Source organism: Manacus candei, unplaced genomic scaffold (genome assembly GCF_025592945.1).
Source record: "Manacus candei isolate 608988 ecotype Guabito, Panama unplaced genomic scaffold, ASM2559294v1 h1tg000076l, whole genome shotgun sequence".
Taxonomy (NCBI): domain Eukaryota; kingdom Metazoa; phylum Chordata; class Aves; order Passeriformes; family Pipridae; genus Manacus; species Manacus candei.
In genome coordinates, this window is record NW_026138124.1 from 4,087,945 (window position 1) to 4,114,727 (window position 26,783).

Sequence of the window (26,783 nt, forward strand, 5' to 3'; positions counted from 1 at the left end):
CTGGATTTTGTCTGTCCACATTAGAGGAACTACATGGGTTTTACTGCTGTGCAGCGTGAACTTTCTAACTTTCCCTGTGTTCAGCAAACCCAGAAGGACTTGGGTGGGACACCAGTACATCTGGAGATCCCTCTTTAGTCAGAGTTCTGGTTCTCATTAATTATCAGGTAGTTCTTGGAGAGCAGGGTGGGCCTTTGGCATTGCCCAACCCCAGCTGTCTGCTTTTAATTGTACAAAACAGGGTGGGGGGATAGAATAGGTAAAAAAAAAAGACAAGAGCAAAGGACACCCCCCCACACTGGAATGTGAGCATAAAATTAAAGATCCAAATTATGAATTTTTCATGGATGATGATTTAAGATAGTTCCAAAACGTGCAGAATGCTGAACTATGACTAAATGTCTCATCTTTTTTCAGTATATTAAGATGTCAAAGCTGCTTTATAAATAATACATACCCATTTGTATCTATACTTTGTGAGCCATATGAGTGTGTTTCTATTTTCCACCGTGATATTTGATCTAAATTACAGATTTACTCTTTTTCCATTTAGAGTAAAACAAATGGAGGTAACAGAAAAATGGTAATACCTGAAAAGCAGCACATGCAGCTTTATATCACACATATTTCAGTAGTAATGCCATGGACAGTGTTGCTGTTTAACTCACACATAAACCCTACTGACAGAACACTCAGTGCCTGCGTCCATCCCAAAATCCTTGTGCAAATAAAACCTGTTGAATAAAACTAGGAGTGTTTTCATCTCTGTTTTACACAGAAACTAGACCAGAAGTGGCTCACAAATCTCTGCTCTGCAAAGGTACATCTGCACTGGCCCTGCTCCAACAAGGCACTTAAGCACATGCTTGGATTGGGCACTTCAGAGCCATCAATTCCATGATTAAATGCTTTCCTGAATTAACACCAAAGCCACTGGCACCTTGCAAGGCTGGTGCAGCAGCCTGGCATGAAGGGGATGGGGCAGAAAATGCCTGTGACTCGCCCAAAATGCACTGTGCCCACTGCAATTTGACCTTTCCCTTGGAAGGACACTGCAGTTCATTCATCTCCAAATCACATCTTCTGCCCTTTTTACAATGTGAAAAGATGTGAAGCTAAAAAAGCTTCCAGGGGAAAATCAGGAACGTCCAAGTCAGCATCCCACCATTCCAAATGCTGAATAACCTGATTAATTCAGCCTTGAGACACGCGGGGTGTGATCCAAAATTCACATTAATCAGTGGGATTATCAGCATCAATGACCTCTGGATCGTAAATGAAAAGTCTAATTCTGGAATTCGGGAAAAAAAAGCAGGCAAAAAGCACAAAGCTCCTCTTTCCAATAAAACAACCCAAAAAAAGATCGTCCAATGACTTTCCAACAACGTCCACCCTGCTGCTGAAATCCCTCTGGAGGGGTTATTTTTGGAAGGCTCTGAGCTGTGAGCTCTGTCAGTGGGGAGCAGCTGACTTGACAGCTCCACAAGGTGTAAAACCAGAGGACAACAGAGCCAAATAAATAACAGGTAATGGAACACAGCTGTCACAAGAATAAATGCAATTTATACCAGAGCACTTATGACCCAAATATGCATGAGAGCATTGATTGACTCAAATAAATGCAGAATCTGATGGCTGTGTGGTCTGTCAAAGGGATTTGCCTGCTACAGGCATTCCCCAGGAATCAATTTTTGCAATTACTCCTGCCAGTGACAGCCCAGGCTCCTGAACCCCAGCCTGGGCTGGCACAACAGAGGGGAATGAATGCAGGGCACAGCTCCAGGTGGGCACGGAAACCTGAGTTACCTGAGACCAGGAGCTGAGGCTCTGGCACAGCTAAACACCACAAAGGAGAGCCCTTGCCCAGGAGACACAAACCTGCAGCATGTTCAGCTGGAGAGAGGGGCAGCAGAAATGGGGTTAGTTTGTAGGAAGGAGGGCTGAGCACAAGGCACTGCAGTGAAGGAGCCTGGCATTTGTGCCAGCCTCTTCCTCCCTGGCTTCTCTCCCCTCTTCCACAGCAATTTCTGTTCCTTGCACTCACCCACTCCCCAGTTAACACCAAAGTGACACCACAGCAGCTGCTGCTCCAGCTCAACCCACGGCCACAAATGTTTAACATTAGAGGATCGCTGGCACTGCTTTTTCCTCTTCCCAATCAACAGCTGCTCTTCCCATTTTCACCTGGGACATCTCAGAGTATTTCCAGCTCTTGAAGAGGTGGAAAGCACAAGCCAGGGCAGAGTTAGAGACCCACTGGGATTTGGGATGAGCTCCTGCAAAGGCAGTGATGGCACCAGGAGCAGCTGTGGGCAGATGTAGCTCTGGCAGTCCCATCATGGATCTGTACAGATAATTTCTCCTGGTAAAGGACCTCCAGCAGTGCCAGCGGGGGTGGCTCAGTCCCAGCACAGGGTGGAGCTGAGATCCATTTCTGCAGGAGCAAATTACCAAGTGAGCAAAGGATGAATAAACAGACACATAATGAACGCCACGGAGGAGGGAGGCTCTTTTAAGTACAGGTATTTTCAGAAGGAGAACTCATTTGTCTTTATTCCTCCCTCTGTGGCTCAGCCGCTGAAACGCCGACTGCGGTGAGGAGGCAGGAAGAGTGGAATTGCCCAAACAGGATGGCCTGGTGTCTATTCCTGCCTCTGGATGCCTGTCCCACCCTGCACAGGTGCACAAGCACCTTCACAGCCAGCACTGCCCAGCTTTTGCCGTGCATGGCTGGAATTACAACAATTCAGCAGCACAAAAATAAAAAACCCTTACGCTTCCCACCCAAACAGCCCCCAGAGGAGGAAACCATCCTCCTCAGCCTCAACTGCTGCTGCATGTCCTGCAGTTCAGTCATCTGGCAGGGGTTATGGCCAGGGAGCTGCTATTCAAACCACACTTCCCACACTCAGGAGCTGCCTGTGTGTATCCACTGGAAAAGTAAATTCCCCAACAGTGGAGGCAAAGGAGAGGAGGGGAGGGGTAGAACTGTAGACTTTGTACTTAACAGCCACAAGAAGCTCCTGAGTACTGGAACTAGACTCCACTGCTCTTATTTTTCTCTTCATTCCCTCCAAACAAAAATTTACCAGCTTGACCCTACAACTATTCCCTGAAAAGGCTCTGACCCACCAGCGATTCTGAAGATGCTGCTGCCTCTGTCTCGCTCTTTTCTTACATGGACTCACCAACCCTTTGTACCTCAGAGAGGGGTTTCTCCTGCCAGCAGGTCACCACACAGTGTAACCAAGAAGGAAGAGAGGTACTGACAGAGGCACATTCAGAGGCTGCCGTTCCTCAGTCCCTGGAAGGCTGAGAGGATCACAGGCACCTCCGAGGAAAGGTCCCTTCTTTTGGGTTTGACTTAAAGCACAAAGGGCTTATTTTTTTCCTCTCAGGAATAATGCTAGAAAGGTTCAGGCTCAGGTAAAAATAGCTCTTTCTACACAGGGATGCTCCACGAGAAAAAAACCCAGTGGCTCTCTGTGAGCTCTGAGTCAGCACGAAACCGTCGGTACCCATTTGACTGAGTGCTGACGGTGGGAGGCAAAGCCAGGCAGCCTCTGCCTCAAGGGACTGGCAATCCACGGAGACACAGCTGAGAACTATGTGCTGGGAAGTTGGGAATATTTTCCCAACAACAAATTTCCAAACAGTGAGAACACCTGAGCAGGCAGCTCACCGTGGCTGGGATAATTTCTGGGTGTGTGCAAGCACAGCCCTGCTCTGCCTGCGTGAGACACGGGTTTGGCTGAGCCACTTCTACTGCAGGGACTGTCAGGCCTGAGTGCACGTGTTTCTCAAGCTGCCTGTGGGACCAGTTACCATCTCCCTGCAATGGTGAATAAACACTCTCCAACAGCCCAACCATCCCCTCTGTTCCAAAGACATGGTTTTGCAATGCTACTTTTAATTTTCATTTTCACTATGGTCTTATGCTATAAATATCAGCACACACAACACAGCAGATTTAATCACAGTGGGGCTTGGGACAATTTAGAAAGGAAGTCAAACATTAATTTCTGCTTCAGGGCTAAGGAAATTAAGACACAGGGAAGTGACCTGCCCGTGATGAACTACAGAAATCTGGAACCCACACAGGTTTTCCAGCTTCAGCAGTGTCCTGTTTACAGCATCATCTCTATGTTAAAGGGATTTCTGAAGGTCTACCATCACAATTAAAAGTGTTGTTTTTTTTTTCTTACAGCACCATTCAAGCCAAGAAAGAACAAAGATCCTTTCGTGCTACTGATAGTTCAGGCACAGCGTTGTGATGGTCAAGCATTGGAACAAGTTGCCCAGAGCAGCAGTGGAGTCACCATCCCTGGAAGGGTTCAAAAAATGTGTAGATGTGGCATTTAGGGACATGGTTTAGTGGTGGAGTTGGCAGTGCTGGGTTAATGGTTGAGCCTGATGATCTTAGAGGTTTTTCTCCAACTTTAACAGCTGTAAGAGGTGACCAAGGTGAAATGGGTACCCTGTGGTGGGACAATCCAAGGCCCTGGGAAATCTCAGCAGCATGATTTAAAACACTCATCCTTTGATGGAGATGGATTAGAATACAATTGTTTCTAGAAAACATCGCCCTGAAGATCATCACTGTCACAAACTCTCCTGCAGGTACCCCCCTTGTGACAGGGACTTTGTTTTGCTTCATTGCTAATTCAACAGCCAGCAGATGGATCGTGTTACTGTGCTTTGCCAAGTGCAAACCACGGGATCAGGGGGTTCCAGACTATCACAGAGACTGGAAGTCTCTGACAAGTGTGAGGAGCTCTGAAACACCCCATCGGTTCCGTATGTCACCCAAAGCTGTCGCGCGCTGACGGCGTCGGGCGCGGGAGCTTCAAAGGAAAAAAGGCCTGAGAAGGCACCAAATTGGTTGGGCTGAGGTGTGCAAAGGGTTGGGTTGGTCTGAAATGCTCTCCCATGAGGGCAGACACGGGACAAGACAGGACAGAGAGTTTCATAAACGCCTCGTTGTGTGTTTGTGTCCTCAGCAAACGCAGGTTCAATAAGGCAAAGTGAAAAGTCCTGCCCTTGGGTCACAACAACCCCCTGAATGCTCCAGGATGGGGCAGAGTGGCTGGAAAGCTGGGAGGGGAACTGGGGTTGCTGGTCAACAGTGGCTGAAGATGAGCCAGTGGGCAAGAAGCCAATGGCACCTTGCTTGGATCAGGAATAGTGTGGCCAGCAGGAGCAGGACAGTGACCATCCCCTTGTGCTGGGCACTGGTGAGGTCCCACCTCGAATCCTGGGTTTATTTTTGGGCCCCTCACTGCAAGGAAGACATTGAGAGGCTGGAACGTGTCCAGAGAAGGGAACGGAGCTGGGGAAGGGGCTGGAGCATGAGGGGCAGCTGAGGGAGCTGGGGGGGCTCATCCTGAAGAAAAGAAGGCTCAGGAGGGACCATCTCACTCTCTACAACTCCCTGACAGGAGGGTGGAGCTGGGGGTGAGGGGTCAGGCTCTGCTCTCAGGGAACAAGAGGAAACGGCCTCAAGATGCACCAGGGGAGGTTCAGGTTGGACATCAGGAGGAATTTCTTCACTGGAAATGGTTGACAAGCATTGGAAGGAAGGGGCTGCCCAGGGAGGTGGTGGAGTCCCCAGCCCTGGAGGTGTCCCAGGAAGGACTGGACGTGGCACTCGGTGCTCTGGGCTGGTTGACAAGGTGGGGATGAGTCAAAGGTTGGAGTCGATGATCTTGGAGGCCTTTTCCAACCTCAATGATTCAGTTATTCTAAATTAATAATGAGAAAAGCAGTGTTTTAAAGGTGTGGACCTGACTACTCACACAGTGTTCCTCCAGTGTCTGTTTGCCAGGACACTCGAGACCGCCTTTCCCTCCCTGCAGATGCCACTCATCAGTATTCAAGCTCCAATCTCCTCTCCTCCATAGGGAGCATGTTGCACCATGAGGTGCCAGTTGTCTCCTCAGAGCAAAACTGATACAAAATGTAAACAACATGTTTAGGATGGCTGTGTACACACACAGTTGACATACACACTTACATCGAGCAGGCTCGATACCACCCAGCTCCATTTGCTGAGACAGGGTCAGAACCTGGTTACAAACACCCCACTGATGAAGCCAGACAAGGCCTGAGCACAGCTTGCCTGGCAAGCTCACGATTCACTCAACAATACACAAGATGCAGCCCTTGGAAGAACACAGCACTGATAATTCCAGCCCTTTTCCTCGCTGCAGAGAGCAGACTCTTCCAAGGGTTTGCCCTTATATTCCCAGCAAAGGATATCCTGAAGCTTGCTTTGTTCACCTTAACCAACAGGAATAATTGCTTCAGTGGGAATTGCTGGGAAATCCACTGCCTGGAAACAGAAAATCAGATAAGAGCAACCAGAAAACCAGCACTCAATTTTTTCACTGTTTTTTATTAATTTCCTATATTATGTCCAAGAAGCTGCATTTAAAGATTCAGCTGTTCAGATCTTCCTTATTGCTAAAGCAATAAGTAGATAGTTACTCACAGTTATTATTTCTACACCTACTGAAGCTTAATTCTATCCTGCTGTACTTCAAAATGTTTTTATCTAAGTATACCATGCAAAAGCCATTGTTTTACTGTGCTGTTCCATCTCTCTGGATGTCCAGCAAATTTACTTGGAGCAGGAGCTAACTTGCTACAAGATTCAATTTGGAACAGCTCCACACAGACATCATCATTTAAAAAGAAAAGAGGAAAAACCCAAACACTCCCCCTCTTCTGCTTTTCATGTTGGGAATTACAGTGATCACATTACCACTGTTTTAAAGGGATTTGGGCAACCTGAACATCAATAAAGCAGGTGGTGTGTTCCTGGAGATGAGCTCCATACCACAGCAGCAATCCAAAGGGATGGGGCCAGTGAACAGCTCCCAGGGCATCCCTTCCCTTGGGCCTGAACTGGTGCTTGCCTGACCCTGCACTGAGCTGGTTCTGGGAGAGCAGGAGCCATCCAGCCCCAGGGAACAGCTTTTCCAATGCAATGACAGTGTTGTTTGTAGCAGAATGGCTTCTGTGGCTGCATTAAAACATACACATGAGAACATCTGAGGAGGAGCTGACACCCCCCCCCCCATCAATTAAAGAAATAATCTTCACATCTGGGTTGGTTCCACAAATTGGTTCATTCCATGAAGAAGGGGCTGTGACAGTTTGATTTCCGTGGCAGTGCCATCCAAAGCCAGCAGATTATTGCCCAGGACAGCATCAGATTGCTGGCACTTGGCAGCAAAGCCAATGTGCTTGTTTGGCAGTGTTTAAACCCTGGTTTTGCATTTCTTACCATTCATAAGTGAAAGACAAATAAGCCAAGGCCACTTCTGTTTTACAGCCACTTCCACTTGGAGTTGTTTTTCTGCAAAATGGTTTGTGTGATTTGATTAAACTCCTGGCCAAAGCTGATTCCTTGATTCACTGGGCATTAGAGCTGAGTTTTTTTGTTTAGACAGAACTGCTTATGACTTCCAATGGCAGCAGAGATCAGAACCTCTTTGCCAATAAACACACCTCAGTACTTGGAACTTTGCTGCCTCCCTGGAACATTAAAGGTTAGTACTGGGAAAAGCACAGAGGGCATCAAAAAGAACTGTCAAAAGGACAAAACAAGTCCTTTTACAGTAAAACATTAAACATATTGGAAAAGAAACGGGTGATGTGGGATATAGGGGAGATCTAGCACCATGAGTAGCATGGGAAAGGGGAAAATTGAATCTCCTCCTCTCTTAGAAGACTGACCAGGTGGCATCAAATAAGACTGGCAGCTGAAAAATGCAAATTAAAGAAAGGTTTCATGCACAAGACTTAACTAAACACTGGAATTTTATCACAGAGGCCCCAGGAGCTCAGAGTTTATGTTATTTCAAAACAGAATTAGACAAAGACCTGGGAGAATATGAATTTAAGGACTGTAAAAGATAGCTCCTCCTGTTCAGAAAGTCCTCGTCTATTCAGTTCATACCAGGGAACTATCACCATAATCTTGTCAATTTATGTTCTTTTATGTTTGGGGTTTTTTCCATATATATGTGCTGTTGATCATAACCTAAGACAGACATACTAAAAGGACCTCTGGTCTGGACTGGTACAATTATTCCCCCCAAAAATTAAAAATTAGTAAGACAAAATTGCATCTGCATCATTTCCACCAGCTTGATTAGGCAACGGCTTATTAACACGTTATGGAATTGCACCTAAAATTAGTTCTAAAAGCACAGGGTAAAATCACAACTTCCCAGTCAGGGCTTTGTCCTCCTGCAGGTTCTTCTCCATTTGGCTGGAGCAGCTCTGAGTGACTGAGAGCTTGGCTGGTCCCAGCCCCCAGCCCTGCCTGGCCACGGCCTCGGTGCTCACACGGTGCGTGACACGGGGTGGTTTGTGCAATCAGCTGCAGGGAAAGTTCATTAACTTAGTTAGCCAATTAGGATGGATCTGTATCCATTCTGGTCAATCCTGAATTGGACATGAGATCCCAGAGGTGCACAGGCTGGTCAGCAGCTCTGCAGCTCTGCAGCCCCGGGAGCTGCGCTGCTCCGAGGTTGGGTTTGTGCGACTGAAACACCCCGAAACCCTCCTGGCTGCTGTTCCAGAGGCAGGCAGGAATCACTCCTGGAGCTCAGCAAAGTGTGCCTGAACAAACAGCAGTTGTGCTTTTCCCTTTTCCGTGCAGTTTTCCAAAGTTCTGCCCACGTGCCACCCCCTCCCAAGAGCCACAGTCACAAATAACCCTCCAGCTGGGAGGAGGCTGCTCCCGTTTGCCAGGAGGATGAACCACCTTTACCCAGGGCTCACAGCCAGAGAAAGGTGTCTTAAAAAAGCATTTAAATAACCACAGAGAGCTTTATTTTGTTCTATTCCCTTCCTCTACTTGAGCCCTTTCTTTTTCCACTGCAATTATGACACCAGGCACGCACGAAACCGCAGGAGCCTTTGGAAGCAAAGGTGGGACCTCCTCAAAGGACTGGTCAGACTTTCCCCTGTGCCAGCACAGAGCTCCTGTGACCATCTGGAGAGCAAAATCCAGGTGATGCTGAGGACTGAAAACTAACCTTGCATCTTTTCTGGCAAGTTCCCTGATCCAAGAGCTGGGAAGGCAGCAGGGACCTGCAGCCAGGAGTACAGGAGTTCCCTCAGGGCAGGAACAGGGATGTGCACCTTTGCCCACAAAGCCTTTCCAACCAGTGTGCACTTAAAGACACCAAGAAATGACAGCCCAAAGCCGGTAATGCAGAGTAATCTAAATCCCTTGATCCCTGAAATCTGCATTGAGCACCATGAATTAGATTTAACGAGCAATAAAATACGTTAAATCTGTTATTCCCATAACAGAATGAAGCATCATTTGTATCTGGCATAAAGAGACAGAGCGTTCCTTGTTTCCAATTTGAGAGGAGTATTTTTATCCTAAAATGAGGTTTGGCCACCCTTCTTTACAACTGCACCACTAATCTTGCATCCTTCCTCAACCAGTGCTTTAATTTCAAATAATTATCTGTGGTTGCAGTTTCTGTCTCAAAAGAGAAATGAATCTCAAACCCCACTTCCTGCAGCAATAGGGAACACAGGAGAGAGGAGACACGTGTGTGGTGTATTGCTAATAAATTCTTTGCTACGTGTTATTTACCAACAGCAGCAGCTTCCTAAGAAAAACAAGGCAGTAGGAAGTGAGTGCTTCCCCTTCTCCCAAGAATGGAATCAAGAGCTCCTCGAGCCACGGTACTCATGGAAACTTGCTGAGGGAGATGTTCATCTGACACACTCTTACCCCAGAGATTTCACCAGACTTCGGGTTGGTTTGGGTTTGTTTTTAAGATGAAATTCCCAAATAAATGACTATTGCAGAGTGGGAATGCCTCGCTGGGCTCTACACACAGCCCCCAGTGGCTGCTGGTTGCATTCACAAAGCAGGAGAAACTGCAGCAACCAACCAACCACTTCCCAAAGGAGCCACACACAGCCGGGCACAGGAGCACTGGCTCACGGTTCCATTACGGAGCCAGGGATTTGGGACAGGCTGGTGCAGAGATGCTGGTTTTTCCTGCAGTCTTTGTCAGAAAGAGACTCTCAGCCATCACCTCCCACCAGGGCCACGAGCTCAGGGGGAGGGATTTTGGAGCTACCAGTCCTGAGGGGGGATGCTGAGGGTGGCGAGGAAAAGCTGCATCAAAGCCTTGCAAATCCAGGGAGCTCTGCCTTGGGAATGGGGAGGGGGACACAGCTCTTGGCTGACATTGTCCCCAGGCAGCCAGTGGGACTGACTGATTTCTTTTTAATTGTTATGACAGTGCTTTAGGGGGCTGTTGTACCATCTACAGAGGGTTTGGCAAACACAAGCTCCCTCTTTGGAAGGGAAAACGGCCACACTTGGCTTTTAATGATGGAATTGGCTCTCAGCTGTCCCAGCACCAACAGCCTCGGGACAAACATCTCCTCTGGCAGGACACAGGTATGAAATGAGCCTTTGCTCTCAATTTTAATGTCTAGCATGGACAGCCACCAAAGTTGTCCTACTGAGAGTTAAAACTGAAGACATCTCTGCAGATTCCAGAGGAATTTCTGGAGCAGGCAGAGCATAAACACAGGCAAATGGACAGGAAACACTTTGGGGTGAATGAGAGACACCCAGGGCACCCCAGATCCTGCTCTGGTGTTATCACTAAGGCACAGGAGCAGGGATGCCTGGACAGGGAAGGACAAGGACAAGGGATCCTATTCCCAGCGGGTGTTTGTGCACATGCAGATAAAAGTGTGTCAGGGTTTGGAGCAAACTCCTTCCACACCATTCTTCTGCAAAATTGCTCCCTTTCCAACTCGAGCCATATGTCTCAAAGAGTGCTTTTAGCTGAGCAGTAAAATGCCATCTTTTAAAATCAGTAAAACTCAATAACGAAGGAAATTACCAATCTGAAGGGAAAAAATACAGATTCATCTCTGTATTGCAGCTAAATTCCTTCACAGAGGTCAGATCGGAGCTTTCTGAATTTCTAAACAGGCTGACTTCACCCTGGTCTCACACTGTCTGCCTCTAGTTATCTGGAGGAAAGCAAACATTTGTCAAATTAAACTGAATTCTAAGGGGTGCAAATATATTATTTCTCATCACGAGATCTCCAAGAGGACACGTGAAATATCTGGTTGTTATTGGCTCTCTCTAAGACTCAGGCAGCACCAGCAAGGGGTTCTGCTCTTAAAATCCTGCCATCTGCAGCCTTATGCTAATTCAATTTTTTAGGAATAGAAATCACCCTGGAACGGGAATATGCCAAAATCCACAGAATATATGGATGTAAAAGCAGTTGTGGGTAATTGCTTTTGCTCGGTGCTAATCCCACAGCATGGGATTGTCTTATTTCCCTCAAAGTTTTTCCTCCAACTCCCCCCCCTCCCAGGAATGTTAGTGCTGTTGACAGCTACACATGTGTTTGTGTGGGAAACACACACATTTCGTAGCACTGCCCACCCAACCCTTACTTCTAAAAAGCTGTTTGCTGCTCACACAGGGAATGTCAGTATTTTGTCCTGCTCAATTACCTACTTTTTCCTGAGTTGCCTGTAAAATGCAATTGTGTCTCAGGCAATGGCAGCTCTCACTGCCACCCATTAGGGACTGGACCAAAACTTTACAGAGGAAATGTCTGCAGTGCTGACTGGGTTTCGATTCAGCAGAAAGAGGAGGAAAAAAAATCACCTCTTGATGGAATCTCACAGTTTCTCCTTAACAGCTGTGTCCATCTTTCTGCCCGAGGCACTGCCAGTGAATAAATAATAAGTCCCCCAGTAAAATCTCTTTCATGTAGCCTCAGGAGACCACTTCATAAGAACAGGAGAACAATGACAACAGATCAGAAAACCATGTAGTCTTGCATCCTGTCTGTGACAGGGACAGCAACCAGATCCTTCCGAGGAAAGTACACAGAATTCCTACCCAGGCAGCTGAATCACTCACAGACTGCCTTCAGCCCTCCCAAGAATTGTAATGTGTTATCCACATAAAGACCTGCTCTTCCGAGCTCTGGTCCTGACAACACTCCTGGTGACATTCATTTCCACTCTTCCCTGAGAAGTTTTTGGAGCGTTTTCCAGCCAATTTGCCTCTGCTGATTGTTTCTGCATCGTGAGGAAAACATCAGAGAAACCCCCACCACCTTTGCAGGATGATCATTACTTCATCTGCTTTTACATTACCCTCCCTTATTATTAAGGACAAGCAAATTAATAACACAGGTGATCTTTAAACCTTCTCCTGTGAGGAGGAAGGGCAGGGTGGGTGTGTGGGACAGTGTGAGTGCAGCAGGGCCAGGGCTGGCCTGGACCAGACATGCTGGCCCAGTGTGGGGTGTGTGTAAAGGCTCTCACTGTCTGGTTTCATTATGAATCACAATTCTCAAAAAAAAGCAAGGAAGGAACTGTTTGAGCTCTCACTTACCCTGAACTGATTCTCATTTATTACCCCAGCCATGACACTCACACAGCCACAGCAACCGTGTGTTTAGACACAAACAACTGCAAGGGAGGGGGAATAAACTGCTGAAGCACTGCCCCAGCTGGGTGACCAGCACAGGGAGGGGCAGGCAGGAGTCTGGAGCCACCAGGCAGCAGGAGCTGCCTTTGGCAGAAAGCAGGGCTCCAGCCCCCCAGCAGCTGCTGTGCTGCTTTCTCCTGTTAAAGCACACAGGGAACTCCACCTATTCTCCTCCTGGGGTCTGGCACCAAAACAACAACACATTTATATATACATATAAATATATATAGGTATATATATAAGTATATAGGTGTATATATATAAGAATATATGTATATATATAGTTTGTTTGTTTAGTTTTGTTTTAAAATACAACAGGCTTTCCAGACAACCACCAAACCCCACCGTAACCAGATCCACGAGCGAGCCAGAGGCATCTGGGAGGTGACCTTAGGACATCCAGAATATCCTCATCTCCCACAGCTTTAGGCTACAGAGGGAGTCTCACCATCATTTAAGCACCAGCAGTCTGAGCACAGGACAGGGGCCATAAATACTTTCTACTTCCTCTCCAATGCCCCACATCAGCACTTAAACAACTCTGCCAGGGAATGGAGCCACGGGCTTATCCATCTATTTTTCCAAATGCCAGCAATATTTTAATAGTCTTTTGTGCCACAAAGTAAATACCAAGAAACATCCCCATCAGCTGTGATTTGTTATTGTGTACTGACCACTGGGACAAGAGCTGAACAACCACAAATAAACACCCACAGTGATGAGCAGCCTTCATCCCACAGCAAAGAGGCATCCCAGTAGGTAGGGAAGCCTCTCACAGCACTGTAAGTGCTATTTGACATAAATTATTTGCTAATTCAATGGTACTGGCAGTATTTAGAAATGCTTTTGCCTCTTGCTGTTATACTTTTAAATTTAGACAGAGAGCAAGTGTTTCACAGTGGCTGGGTGGCCTTCAGAGAGGGACAAATTCATTTCAGGAAACTGCTGGAATACTGACATATCCCAGTGTTTAACTTGCAATGGTTTGGAAAAGGATCATAACTACACTGGAGAATGAACCTGTGTGTGTCTTACAGTTGTTATTTCTGAGATTATCACCCATGTGTCATTCCTGACTTGGAAAAACACTCCAATGCCAGCTTGAGCTGCAGCTCCCAGAGTGAGCTTTGCAACTGAACCTGCTCCTGGGGGTAAAAGAACACGAGCTCTGTGAAAGATCCCAGGGTTTATCCCAGTTTCAGCAGCCATGGAGCTTGACTGGACCCTGGTTCAAATAATCCCTCAGTTTAAATGTCTTCTGACCAGGATCTTTCTGGGAGAACGAGTACCATTGAAAACAATATCCCCAAATGAATCCTGCAGCGTGCAAAGGTTTGCCAATTCAATGCCTTCCTGCCTTCCTGCACCACCAATGACATCCATGGAAAGAAGTAAAGAAAATGTTTGGGAAATCCAGGCATTGTCAAGGTATTAAAAAAGCCCATTTCAATCAGCTCTAAATATGTAGGAGGTGAGACTGAGGAGTGACCAGTGGCCCATCTGACGTTGGTTTGTGTTCAGTGGCTGTTCCATTCCTCTCCCAAGGGACCACACCACCATAAATGTCTCAGGGGACCAGCTGAGCTTTGCCATCACCAGTCCTGCACAGCTGAAAACTGAGCCTTGGGGGAAAACTTATGGTGCTGCCAGAATTTTGTCTGGTGACTGGACAAGGAAGTCCAGTTTCTGGATTTTGATCCCACAAAGAACAAGTTCAGTCAAGTACAGACAATGAAAATTAACATGTCCTTTATTTGCAATGCAAACATTCTCTCTGCTCTGTGTGCCATACCCTGTCCAAGTCCCTGGGAGGTGCCACATCAGCAGCTGGTAGGAACATCTCACTGGGGAGCTTTCAGTGAAAACTCAACATCCATTGTATAATATCCTGTGTTATTAACTGTGCTGCCATAAAACATCCTCTGTGAGAACAAGGACAACTTGGGACAAGTTGCTTTTCAGGAAAATCTGTTCTCCCTCTAATTTTTTCCAGAAATATATGTTCTTTTAATATTTTTTCTTTGACTTGCTACCCTTCCCCCCAGCAGGACATATTTAAGTGTCATACTCTCTAATAGTTTTCCCTATTATTACATCCATGGGTTTCAAAGCAGCTGCCACGCAGCCAAAAAGCTGGAAGTAACTGAAGGCTTTGGATGGGTAAAGCAGAAATGAAACCACCTGCATTTTTATAAGACTTTTACAAGAAATGCAACCCAACAAACCCTTAGAGACAGACTCTCTTTTGGTACCTTAGATTTACACACCCCAGCAGTGCTCCTGGGAGCCCCTGCCCAGGGACATCGTGGGATGGGGGAAGATGTTGATTTAAAAACAAAACAGGGGCTGGGGGGGAACTAAACCAGCAAAAATGATGAGCCATTTTCATGCTCCTGTTCTGCAATTTTACCTTCGAGGAAATGGGTTTATCTGGTCAAACACTTGTGTGGTTCTCACCATAACAGCTGTTTACATCAGCCCTTCTGAGCTAATATGTATTTTTACTATCAGGTTTTTTCAAAGATCCTCAACTCAATCGCTAATTTTGAGCTTGCAATTCACCCCAGGAGCAGTTTTTTCTGGTAGAATTAGTGCCACTTAACTACTTTGATTTGCAGGCATGATTAGTAAGTTAAGCATTTATACAACCCAAACTACACCTGTAAAATTGAAGGCTGCTTTTCAAAACAGGCCATATGCTTAAATTGAATGTAGCCCAGTCAAACCTTACTTTTTCGTTTTTTAGGGTGTTTTTTTCTTTTTTTTTGGTGGTAAAGTTATTCTTTAACTCACCCATCTTTCTTACATGACTCATTCTAGTCACAGGGGCTCTCATGAAATAGTGCCTTTGTCAGATCTTGTCAATGATTTCCAGTGCTCAAAAGGTGTGGCCAAGGGTACTAAGGCAATTTTATTGTTATTTATGTTGCCAGGTAGGTTGGACAAAAAGCACAGGATGCTGAAGACACAAGCACAGAGCTCACAATTAACACCATCAACTGCTGAGTGACCAGGACCACTCACATCCCAGGGTGGACAAACCCAGGAACTGTGATGACAGCAGAATTAAAAACAAGTATTTGAGTGCTTATTTCAGACATCCTTCAAGGAAAACAAAACAAATCCAACCCAACCCCAGACAGACAAATCCTGTGCTGGAAATGTCACTGTGTAACTCTTACCAAGGTGGGTTTAACAAGAATCCATCACAGGGTAGGTGATCACCTTGCCTCTACAAACTGATGATCTAGAGAAGGAAGGGAGCAGGGAAAAGAGCCAGAGGAGAGCCCACCCTGGCCAGTGCAGGGAGCAGAACACTCTCAGGCACACGGTGGGATTCTTGGGGTTGTTCTGTGCAGGGCCAGAAGTTGGATCTGATGATCCTTGTGGGTCCCTTCCAGCTCAGGACACTCTGCAATTCTATGAGTTGTAAATACAAATCAAAGCTCAAACTGCTTTACCTGCACTGCCTCCCCTAATTCACTTCCAAGCTCACCCCAATAGGAATTTATTGTAGCCATCCATTTAAAATTAGTGTAGCTCCAAATAAGCAAGTCACTGGAACTCCTTAGTTCTTTAAGGCAACTTTTTGCAGGAAAGGTGTATTAAAATTAATGTTCTCACTTCAACACTACTGTCCCACAGGGGAATAAATTAGGGTTGCCACATCTCCAGTTCAGTTCAACTCCAAGGAAGGAGGAGAATGATGCAGTAGGAGAATATGTAAAATAAATCTTCCTTCTGTAAACATCAGTGGACGAAAAGGTTGGAAGGAGGAAATGGTTAAAACTGCCCAAATGTTTAATTAGGAATAGCCTGATGTATAACTGAGCAGGGGAATAAAAGATGTCAGGACTGAGCTTTCCCTAGAAATATCCTTTCCACTGAAAACCAAAGCACTTCCCTGCTTGCAGCAGCAAAGAACACAAGGATGTGTGTGAACCCCTCCTCCTTCTACCATCCTGTCAAATAACTGGTTTTCACCTGAGATTTAAACACCTGAGCCGTCCTCAGTCATTTGACTAAACCTTGGAACAACTAAAGAGAGTTTTAGCAAAAACTGTTGATGTGTATTTACATTTTTGTTTGAACTGACTCTGAACTGGGGTAAGGAATGGATTGTGGTCAGCAATATTTTCTCTCCAAAACCAAGTTCCCTGCTTAATTTAAGCAGAAAATGGGTCTTTGCTCTACAATCTCACATCAGCACACAGGAAACACCCTGGGATATGTGCATGGACTGGGGGCAAGGGGAGATCTCTTCTGAACTGGTGCAACAATACACCATTCATGCAGCTCAGGCTTACTTGTGCTAATTGGAATCTAGTTCTGCAGGCTGCTCACCCTACCAACACCACGAGGAATGTTCACTTTTTACAGAAGTGATGCCCTGGAATTCATTTGCAAAGCCAGGTCCAGGTAACAAATGAGTCACCGCTCAGGAGTGTGTGGGTCTAAATATGGGAATCACTGCAGCCCCTGCTGACATGTTGTTCCTTCTGCCAAGGCTGTGGTTCCCAAAATTGTGGTCCACCAGGTAACAGCAAGTTCTTTGCAGCCAGACATGTAGCAGTGTTACTTTTTTAGTGGTCTGATGATAAATCACTGTACAAATTTGCTTGTAGGGATGCAGAGTAGTCTGGTACAAAATGTTTGAGAAGCACTGGTTTGGAGGAAAAGCCACCTGGAACTCCAGACTGGTCCAGGACCCCAACATTCCCACTACTACAAATACACCCTGGTACTTCCAGAGTCTTCTGGAAACTTCCTCTCTTACAGCAACTCACCCCAGTACCTTCCCTGCATTGCCAGACAGCACCTTCAGTGCTCCAGAGCTTCTTCACACCCTGTCAAGACTATCTGGGTTATCCAAATGATCTCTCTCTCAAATCCAACACCTCCTCCAACAGCAGTGCTTCCAACAGTCCTGTGTTACCTTGGAAATCTCCAGGGCACACAGACCAAGCCTGGCCTCTGTATCACTTGATCTCACCCTGTGCCAGCAGGGCTGCCCACACTTCTCACCTGGGACGTTGCCCTGCACAACTGCAGGTCCCTGCTCTGAGAGAATGACAGTTCTTCAGGGGTGGGAGGCAAGACAAAACCAAAGCAAGCTTAAAATAAATCTAAGAGAGAACCCTTCTGGCTCCCCTGGGATGAAGCATATCAAATATGCTATAAAAGTGTTCTATAACAGTTCTGTTTCCTCACCCCTGGTTCATAGAAGATCCTGATCCAACTTCCCTTAAGGTCAAAGGCAAAAAATCTTCCCCTCTGGGCTAACACTTACCTTTGAATTGGGTATCAGTAGCAACTGTATGCACAGATCTAGATCAGGGTATAGAGGAGAAATCCAGGGCTCCTCCTGATTCAGAACACACAAAAACACTCCCCTGGTCACCACACTTGAAAATTAAACTTAACAGGCTCAGTGAAAGGCAAGAATTAAAGCTAAGCAGGTTTTCCACTTCTTACCAAAAGCTTTTAGTGCCACTGCAGAGGAGAAGGAGGAAAAAAGTAACCTCCTTGTAAGGTTTGGAAGGTAAGTACACACTTCCCTTCCACAAACTGGTAGTCATTAAATATCTGATAACTGATAATGTAACTCAAATGTTACATCCCTCATCCAATATTCCAAACATGGTGGTAATGAAAAAAGTCAAGGCAGCCCTTCTGAACTATTTGTGCATGAAACACAACACAGTGCAGATACCAACTACATGAGACTGCACAGCTGGTAGGAAGAGGAAGGTGTTGCTTCAAAAATTGCACAATGCCAACAAAAATGCCATCTTCCACTACACAGAGCTTGAATGGAATTCTGAGGTTTGAGGAACACGTCTGGGGAGATGGACAGGCTGTGTTAGAAGCTGTTCAGACTCTGTTGGAACAATAACTCTAAAATCTGTGGGAAATCTTTCCCCTCGTTATTCTAATAAATTACAGAAGTGAAGATGACCTTGGCAAGAGGTGCCTGAACTACAGCCTGAAGGGAACCAGTGTCTGCTGACAGAACAGACCTGCCATGGGCAGCACAAGTGCAAGGCTCACTTGCCACAACCAACCCAAGCCCCTGTTCTGTCTGGAAGGCCAAAAGGACAAACCCTCCTTCTGCAAAGCAGGAAGAGGGGACGGGAAAATGAATTGTCACCTCGTGTTAGTGGCCATGCAGCATCATAAAATGAAGGTATTGCTGAAGACAAGGCCATCTGCACTTTCCCTGTTCTGTAGGTGATGAGCCTGCACTCACCTGCTGACACGGGAAACACAAAGTGCAACCCTGGCTGGAGCATTTCCCTCCCCTCAGCAGGAAGCAAGGACACCTTCCCTCCCTTCCCTGCCCCTTCTCCCCCCACAAGGATGATTTCCTTGGCAATCCAGGGCTGCCCACTGAGAGTGCAGGATGCAAGTGGCACTTTTATAGTCTGGTCTTGGTGTGTGGGGGACTGGGCTGGGGCACAGACACATTTTCCTGTGACCTGTTCACTGATTCAAGAAAATACTTTCACTCTTGATTGCAGAGGCTTAACTGCCTTCATGAATCAGCCCCTCAGATTGCTGTGACCTCTTAGTGCACCAGACACTGTTCTAGCACACAGGAATAAAGGACTGTTGGAACTTGCAAAGGACTTAGATGGGAAATAATCAGGCTCTGGACTATCTCAGCTCACTCTAGCAAAATAGGTAAAAGCCAACCCTTGTCATAAGATTAATCAAGGCACACTGAACACAGAGCCCTGCTTTTTCTTCTTTATTGCTGAAACTGTCCCTGTTTAATCCCTAGATCAGCAGCATCCTACAGGAAGCTGAGGAAGTTCAGGAAAAAAAAAATGACACAAAATCAGATACAGAAAGAGAATTGGGTAAAGAGGCTTTGCTCATTGTTGATACGACTCAGAGGATCTCCTGGCAAAAAGAGGACTCCACCTTGTCCTGGGATTCTGAGCCCCAGATTGCCAGAGAATTAATCTGGATTTAGGAATGTTGAGTGTGGTTGGAAGGAGGGAAGATGACAGTGGGTAGGACAGGGTGGTCCAAACCATCTGAAGTCCTAAGTCAAGAAGAGCAATCACTAAGCATTCTGTCTCCCCTCGTGGACTGGACACCTGAGGTACCAGCACCCCGGGAGGTGCTTGGGGTAAGAACTCATTCACTCAGAATGAAAGCCCACAAATTTTAAATAGAAAACAATGTGTCTGGAATATGATTTCTTCTGTTCTAGTGAGAAGTTAAGCAGGAAGTGAAAGATGAAGATGTGATTCAGTTCTGCACAGCACAGCTGAGGAGCAAGGCAGCATCTATTCAGGTAAAAGCAGATGGTAGAAAAGAAATGTGGAGCACCTGCAACTCTAATCTACACAAACTCAAAGGCAGCCTCCAGAGGGGGTGGTCTGTGTGGAATAAATAGAAATGTTAGAGCATCATAAGCCAATGACAAGAAGATGGGAGTCAAAGGAATTGAATTCAGCAAGTCTGATTTATCCCACCACTGCCCTCCCACTATTTCAAGCCCCCTTCTCACTGCACGAGCTCGGTGGGTACAACCACAACACACCAGAGCCCATCAGGTGTCTGATTTGCAGGGTTGCAATCCACTACAAGGTTACACCAGGGCAACCCAGGGAGACAGAAGGTTTCACTTTTCAAATCCACAGAGGTTTTAGCTGGAATTGACCCTTACAGGAAAAGTGAGCTCCCAACGAGACTTAAGAAAGTACCTGGCATTGAGAGGCTTCCAGGGAAACCAGGGGCTGAAAGGCATCTGGGGGAGTGCCCATCTCTGCTTGTGAGGAGAGATAAGTTCCTTCAGAGCCCCTGTTATCTAGGATTATTCACCTTTAATGAGTCCTCCCATCTCCCTCACTTCCTGACCTTTCCTGGCATGTGACCTTGTGCTACACACTTTTGCTTACCAGGGTTTCCTCTGGTGACACCCCTTTGCTCTTTCTGAAGACAGACACTTTCTCTGTCTGCATTTCCATGGGATCCCTGCCGTGCCCTCCCTTTGGTGCCTCTCAGTTTCCACTTGCAGAAGTCCCTGAGCTGGAGGATTCAGGTGCCCACCAAGGAGGACAAACCCCTGGGGCTGAGCACTGACCTGGCTGAATGCTCCATGTTCAGGAACTGGCCCACAGTTCTCCCCCTGGCTCTGCCTCACACCTGCTGAGCCACTTTGGGCCATTTCTCCCCTCTGGCTTTCTTGGTTTCCCCATCTGTAGAAAAGGGCCAGCCTCATTATACCCCCCCACCCTCCAGTATAAAACATCCTGAGATCTTTGGAAGACAAACTGCACTGCAAGCCAGGCACTACTGTTATTAGGGCTCTGGGGTGGCACAGAGACACTGGCAAGAGACACAAAAGCAACATAAATCCAAGGGCAAGGAGAGCAGACAGGGCAATAAAGCACAAAAAATGAAGAAAGAAGGGGAAAAAAATCTAGTGAAAACCAGAGTACAGCACTGGGATATTACTCTCATGGCCTAAGTATCTATGGAAGGATAACACTATTTTGAAGCAGTGTTAACAAAATCCAGTTGTCCACCTTCTCAGTCTTTGTGTTCCTAGAGGCCTGTAGTTCTGTAGCTGCTCCCACCTAACTCCACACATAGAAAAGGCTTTTTGGATGGTCTGGTTTATAAATATATTGACTGCCTACAGCTCAAGGAGGCAAAGAGATGCTCTATCACCTTCTAAGATCAGCCAGGATTATCCAGTAAGCACAAAAAAAGCTTGGCTGCAGACCTGAAGGGCAGTGAACTAAACCAGTATTTCTGTAACTGCATATGTAGTGCTCTGAAAAGGAAGATCAGCACAGAATTACAGCATCAGCCAGAGCTGAGAGAGGCTGGAACCAACACATTCTGTGTGTGTTACTCTACAGTGCTCCTGAGCAAGCAGCACTTGTGCTCCATCTGTCAGTGTGTCCTCTGCTGTCACAGGATCCTTGCTGCTCACACCACCACCTCCTGCTCCTTTCCATTATGGATGAGGCTGGAGTGTCCAGGGATTTTTCTGTACAGGGAGTTGCAGCATCCCTCCAACCAGTTTTCATTATATCTCTTGGGCAAAGAGCCACTTGTATCTCAGGATTAATGTAAAAGACAAAAATTCAAAGTGTGTCTTTGCAATTCCTAAGGAACCAGTCCCCTGTGCTCTCCAGAAAGCATCAGGAGCTGAGAGTGTATGGATTGGCTTTTGAATGTTTGGAGGGAGAGAGGTACCAGACTGGCTGTACCTGCAAGGAATGGGGTATGGGATGAACAGAGGGTCAAACACTACCTTTGGGGATTTCTTTCCCCCTTGCTGTTTGACTTTTCAGAATCATCTCCTCCTAAAAAACGGGTGCAACTTTGTTTCTCAGTTAAAAGGATCTTTTAAATTATTTATTTTAAAGCCTGTTTGATAAATGGTATGAACTGCCAGCAAATACTACATTTCACTCCCCCTCATTAACATTGTAAATTAATTTAGGACTCATTTAGATGCAGGATTAACAACCTGAGGACTCACCCACTCTTTATTCAGAGGGCATCCTCAGGATGAGCAGAGTTTTGTCTCACAGCACTCAGTTAGTTCAGCAGGACCATCTCTGGGGAAGCAAATGGTATTTGTGTCCCTGCTTGCAAAGGAGCTGCTCAAGGTTAAGGCAGAGGTGTGGGAGACACCAGTCCTGGCCCAGCCCTGCTCCAGGTCCCTCTGCCACCCTGGGCAAGTGCTTTTACACTCTGCACCCATTTTCCCTGATTTGCACTTTGAGAGAGGTCAGACTTGGAGAACAGAGCAAAGATTAAAAGCAGTGTTTGTGGTGGTGTAGGGCAGCATCTTTTATTTCTCCAGGGTTAAGGGGACCTGGGCCATGGGCCAGCTGCCAACACAGAAATTTGCTAAGCTGAGTATTACATTTAACACATTTTCAGATGTGTGCCCCTACCCTTACTCTTATGTGAAATGGTGCTTTATTTTGTGAGCACTCTTTTCCTCTGATGGCACTGTGATTAAGGCATTATTATCTATATTGCAGGAGCAAAGTCAAGCCCTCAGTTTTCAGATCAGAAAAAAAAACACCTATCAAGAGAAAATACTGCTTTCCTTAAAGCAACAATTATCAGTCAGAAAACTCTTGACACACTCAAGAGCAATCCTGCAATATCTCAGTGATGCTGTTTTCAGATGCCCTGTGTGTTTGCTGGAGAAATAAATAACATTTCTTGCAATTAACAAATGAATGCCCTGTTGAAGCTTAGCTTTTACTAGCTGTCCATAAATCATCTGCAGAAGCATCTCGTCCACTGAGGGGAATGAAGATTAAATACAAGCTTTGGCAAGTGTCCTTTCACCACCAGAATATTTTCTTGCAGGCACTTTGTGTCTAACGCTACGTTGAGGCCCTGTTCCTCTGAGCACAATAAATAAACACAAATGATTGCTGCAGAAAGGGGCCTGACAGACAAGCAGTGCCACTTTGGGCAGAACTGATTGATGCTCCTTAGAATCAGTGACACTTGTCCAGCTCAGCCCGTCCTGGCCACGTGCTGCACACACCAGCTCAGCTGAGCTCTGCCCACAGGGGCAGCACTTGGGCAGGTTTAACACAAACTGGTATTAGTTGCTTGTGTCACAATATTTACCAAGAAGCTGCAGCCCCAGATGAGGACCCTGCTGTGCTGTGGAGGAGGTGCTGCAGTGCTTCCCTTAGCTTGAAATCAAAGACTAATTGATGGAGCTCCAGAACCTTCTCACCTCTGGTGTGATCTTAAAGAATGAGGGATTTTATACAGTCCAGTGTTTGCCACAGTTCCACAGACAAGCTCCTGACAGCAATTTGGTATCCACTGTGATAGCATGGGAAAACGTGTCTTTCTGGCACACTGTTCAAAACCTGATTGAATTCTCCTTTTTTTTCAGAGATGTAATTGTTCCAGAGTGGTTCCCTCAGACAGACAACAGTGACAAGACAACCACAGCACCACAAGTCTGAGACTCCAACTAATAATTCTGCAGGAGGTTTCCAAACCAGACTGTTTCCTTAAAATACTGCATTTCCTCTCTGGCTACTCCTTTCAGCTCTCCATAAGGATCAAATGTGCTGCCAAGAGACAGCACTCAGTGTCATCACACCCAGCACAGGGACACAGCCACTCCTCCAAGCCACCTCAGCACCAGAGGCCAGACAAGCTGGGTGTGTCCTGGGGTTGTGCAGCTCTGTCTGCAGGGCTCTGTGACATTAAAATCCCTGGACATCAGAACTGCAATAATCCTTCCTTAACCACAACCAGAGACATGTCTGAAGGCAACAGCACCCAAGGGCAGTTGTTAATCCATGAGTTCCCATGGATGCAATGACTGTTAGCCCTGCCTGCAGCTTTCAGCCTCAGGTACTTGTCCTGATGAGTTTTATATTTTCAGGCCACTGTCCATTCAGCAGATTCTCTGTAGAGCACGTGAAGGGCATCATATATCACACTCTTTACCACCCTAAAGCAGTGAGAACAACAGGATCCTGCTGTTGGTTTCTCATTTCTAGGGGAAGTAGCCATCTCCTAGTTGAATTTAGTTGTCAAATAATATCATTAAGTTTGTTTGCTTTTGGCCCATTGTACACTCAAGTCATCCTGAGCCCCCACCTCCTGCCCAGCAGCAAATCAAAGCCAAAAAAACCCTCATGTTCATTCACCTTCCTAGTAAGAGTGTATTTATTCACCTTCCTAGTAAGAGTAAATTCCACAACCAAGAGACACAGATAGGAACCCATAAGCACCCTTTGGAGAAGAGGACACTCACTCTTACCTGTCTGTAACAAACCAGCCCCGCTGTCTTTGACTCCAAAGTGCTGCTGGATGTCCAATAACACACCTACAAGGAAAAGAGAGAGCTTTAAATACCAGGATTTCAGACACATAACTTCCAAAGTTTGCACACTGGCTTCTTTCTTACACATGCACACTCAGTAATTTTGGGCTATTACAAGAAAAACACAGGTAGGCAGATATAGGATCATACAAGGAGTTTGGGAATTAAATTCTCGTGAATGAGAAACTGGTCTTTCCTTTCTATTTAAATAAGAGCAGAGCTTTCTTTTTGTGTGTTTTCTGCAGAATGCAGACCCTTTGCTTCTGTTATTTGACAGAAATCCAGGGAAACTGATTCTGCACCTTCAAATGGTTTGACAAGACAGACTGAATCCAAGACAAGTTTTAACACATCTCTGTTGGAAGGAGATATGATACACTGATAGGAGCAATGATGGAAGTTTTCATATTTAACTACTTCTGGGGAGTTCTTACTTTCAAAACAAATGCAGCAAACAAATTTAAAAGAGCTTAGTAAAAGTGACCAAATGTTTAACTTCAAAGCAGCTACACAGAGAATCAAATCAGGGAAGAGAAGAACCTCCAGCTCAAATTCTGATCCAAGGCTTTATCCAAAGTGTTTCTGCTCATCACTGCAGGTCACAGGAATCAACTGAGCATCAACCTGAACTCACTCACCACAAATATCTTGTCTTTTGGGACTGCCAGGATCACACTTAATGACAAACACCCAGAGATAAAACAACCAGAGATAACTATTCCCAGAAGACATGTGAGACAATGCCAAGAAAACAGTCATAAATTAAAGGTACTAAAGGGAAAAAAAAATGGAGAGAAGGAAAAAATAAGTAAGAAAGCTCGTTTGAGCTATTCTGTACTACTTGTACCTCACCATTTACTCAGGGCAGCACTCAGGTGGGCTTTAGACCATTGGGATCTGCCCAGAAACATCAGTGCAACCTCCTGCAACATTCCCCACTTCCCTGCTCTCTCATCAGACTGTTTAGCCCAGAGCAGACAAAGCTGAGGGTGGGGAAGGGTGTGAATCTTATCGATGTACAGCAGTGCTGATAGCACAGGGGCAGGGCCAGGCTCCTCACCCTGCTGCCCAGTGAGGGAGGCAAAGGGCACCAACTGAAATCCAGGACATTCCATTCAAACATAAGAAAGAAACCTTTTTACTGTGAGGGAGGTCAAACTTTGATGTCCAGAGAGGCTGTGGGTTCCCAGCCCTGCAGATATTCAAAACCAACAGGACACAGTCCTGAGCAACCTGCTCTAGTTGGCCCTGCTTTGAGCAGGGGGCTTGGGCTAGATGAGCTCCAGAGGTCACTCCCAACCTCAATTACTCTGTGATTCTATAATTTCCTGAAGCTTTAAGTGCCTGATTGCCTCCAGCCTGACACAGTGTTCCCCTGGCCCTTCTTTTCTTTTCTTTTTTGGAGCATTGCTGTCTACTGTAATTCCAACAGGAATTTCTTTGCTTTCTCTCACATGGCAGATTTAACTCCATTTACAAAGTGCCCTGGCATTTCTTTGCTGTGCTTCCCTCATTTGCTCCATTAATAACTGGGATATCATTATCCAGGTTATATCTGATGAACAAAAATGAATTTGCATTTGCCTAGCAAAACCCTCCATGGCTTAGCTGACTTACCTCCTCCCCTTGGTGTCCTACCCTTCCACAAAAAAAAATAATTAAAAAAAATGTTTCTTTTGCAACCCAACCTTCAAACCTCACTTGACTTAACCAGCTCTGAACACCTGCACTTTGTGCTCCTTTCCTGCTTGGTCCCAGACTGCCCACGTCAGGTGGAGCTCAGCAAGTCAAAACGACTTGTGGGCACCATAATCCCAATTTTATGGACAATAAACCCATCAAGGACAACATGGAAGGAGGAGGAAACACTGAATACAGTGTTTTCTCATGCTCTCCTATCATCACTCAGTTGTGCAGAGAAACCAAACACCCTTTTCACTCCCTGCAGCTGAGCAAGGGGGTTGGACTAGATGGAATACATTCCATGGTGGGATACACACACACACATGAGGCCAAAGCTCCCTCCACCACCCTGAAAGGTGCCCACCCTGCCTACAGCACATATTCCCAGCCATGCCAGAATGCCAGGAGTCACATTAAACCACAAAAACTGTGAGGAACAGGAGCCTGGGATGTGATGGAAAACATCGACTCAGAAGGAAGATTTTTGTGGACTTGCATCATAAACCAGAACAGAAAGTACAGGAGAATATAATGATGCCTACACAAACTGGAGGGTTTCCAGTTTGTGACAAATTATCTGTCCAGTGACAACAGCTTCACAGTCCTACAGTGATTCTTCACACAACAGACCACAGTGTGTCTTACAAGCTTCAACTCCTGGAACCACAAATAAAACACATTTAGGATCCTGACAAGCAGCCACCTTGGGTTAATCCTACAACCTCG

General features: G+C 46.1%; 1 protein-coding gene across 3 annotated transcripts in view; it reads right to left on the minus strand.

Moving 5' to 3' along the window:
* The window catches only part of SPNS2 (SPNS lysolipid transporter 2, sphingosine-1-phosphate), a 133,445-nt gene that overhangs the window by 70,925 nt on the left and 35,737 nt on the right, over positions 1-26,783 (minus strand). For all 3 annotated transcript variants that reach the window (XM_051809309.1, XM_051809311.1, XM_051809310.1), the window contains one exon: positions 24,312-24,377. In XM_051809309.1, coding sequence (XP_051665269.1) covers positions 24,312-24,377 — 66 coding nt within the window. The remainder of the gene's footprint in view (positions 1-24,311; positions 24,378-26,783) is intronic.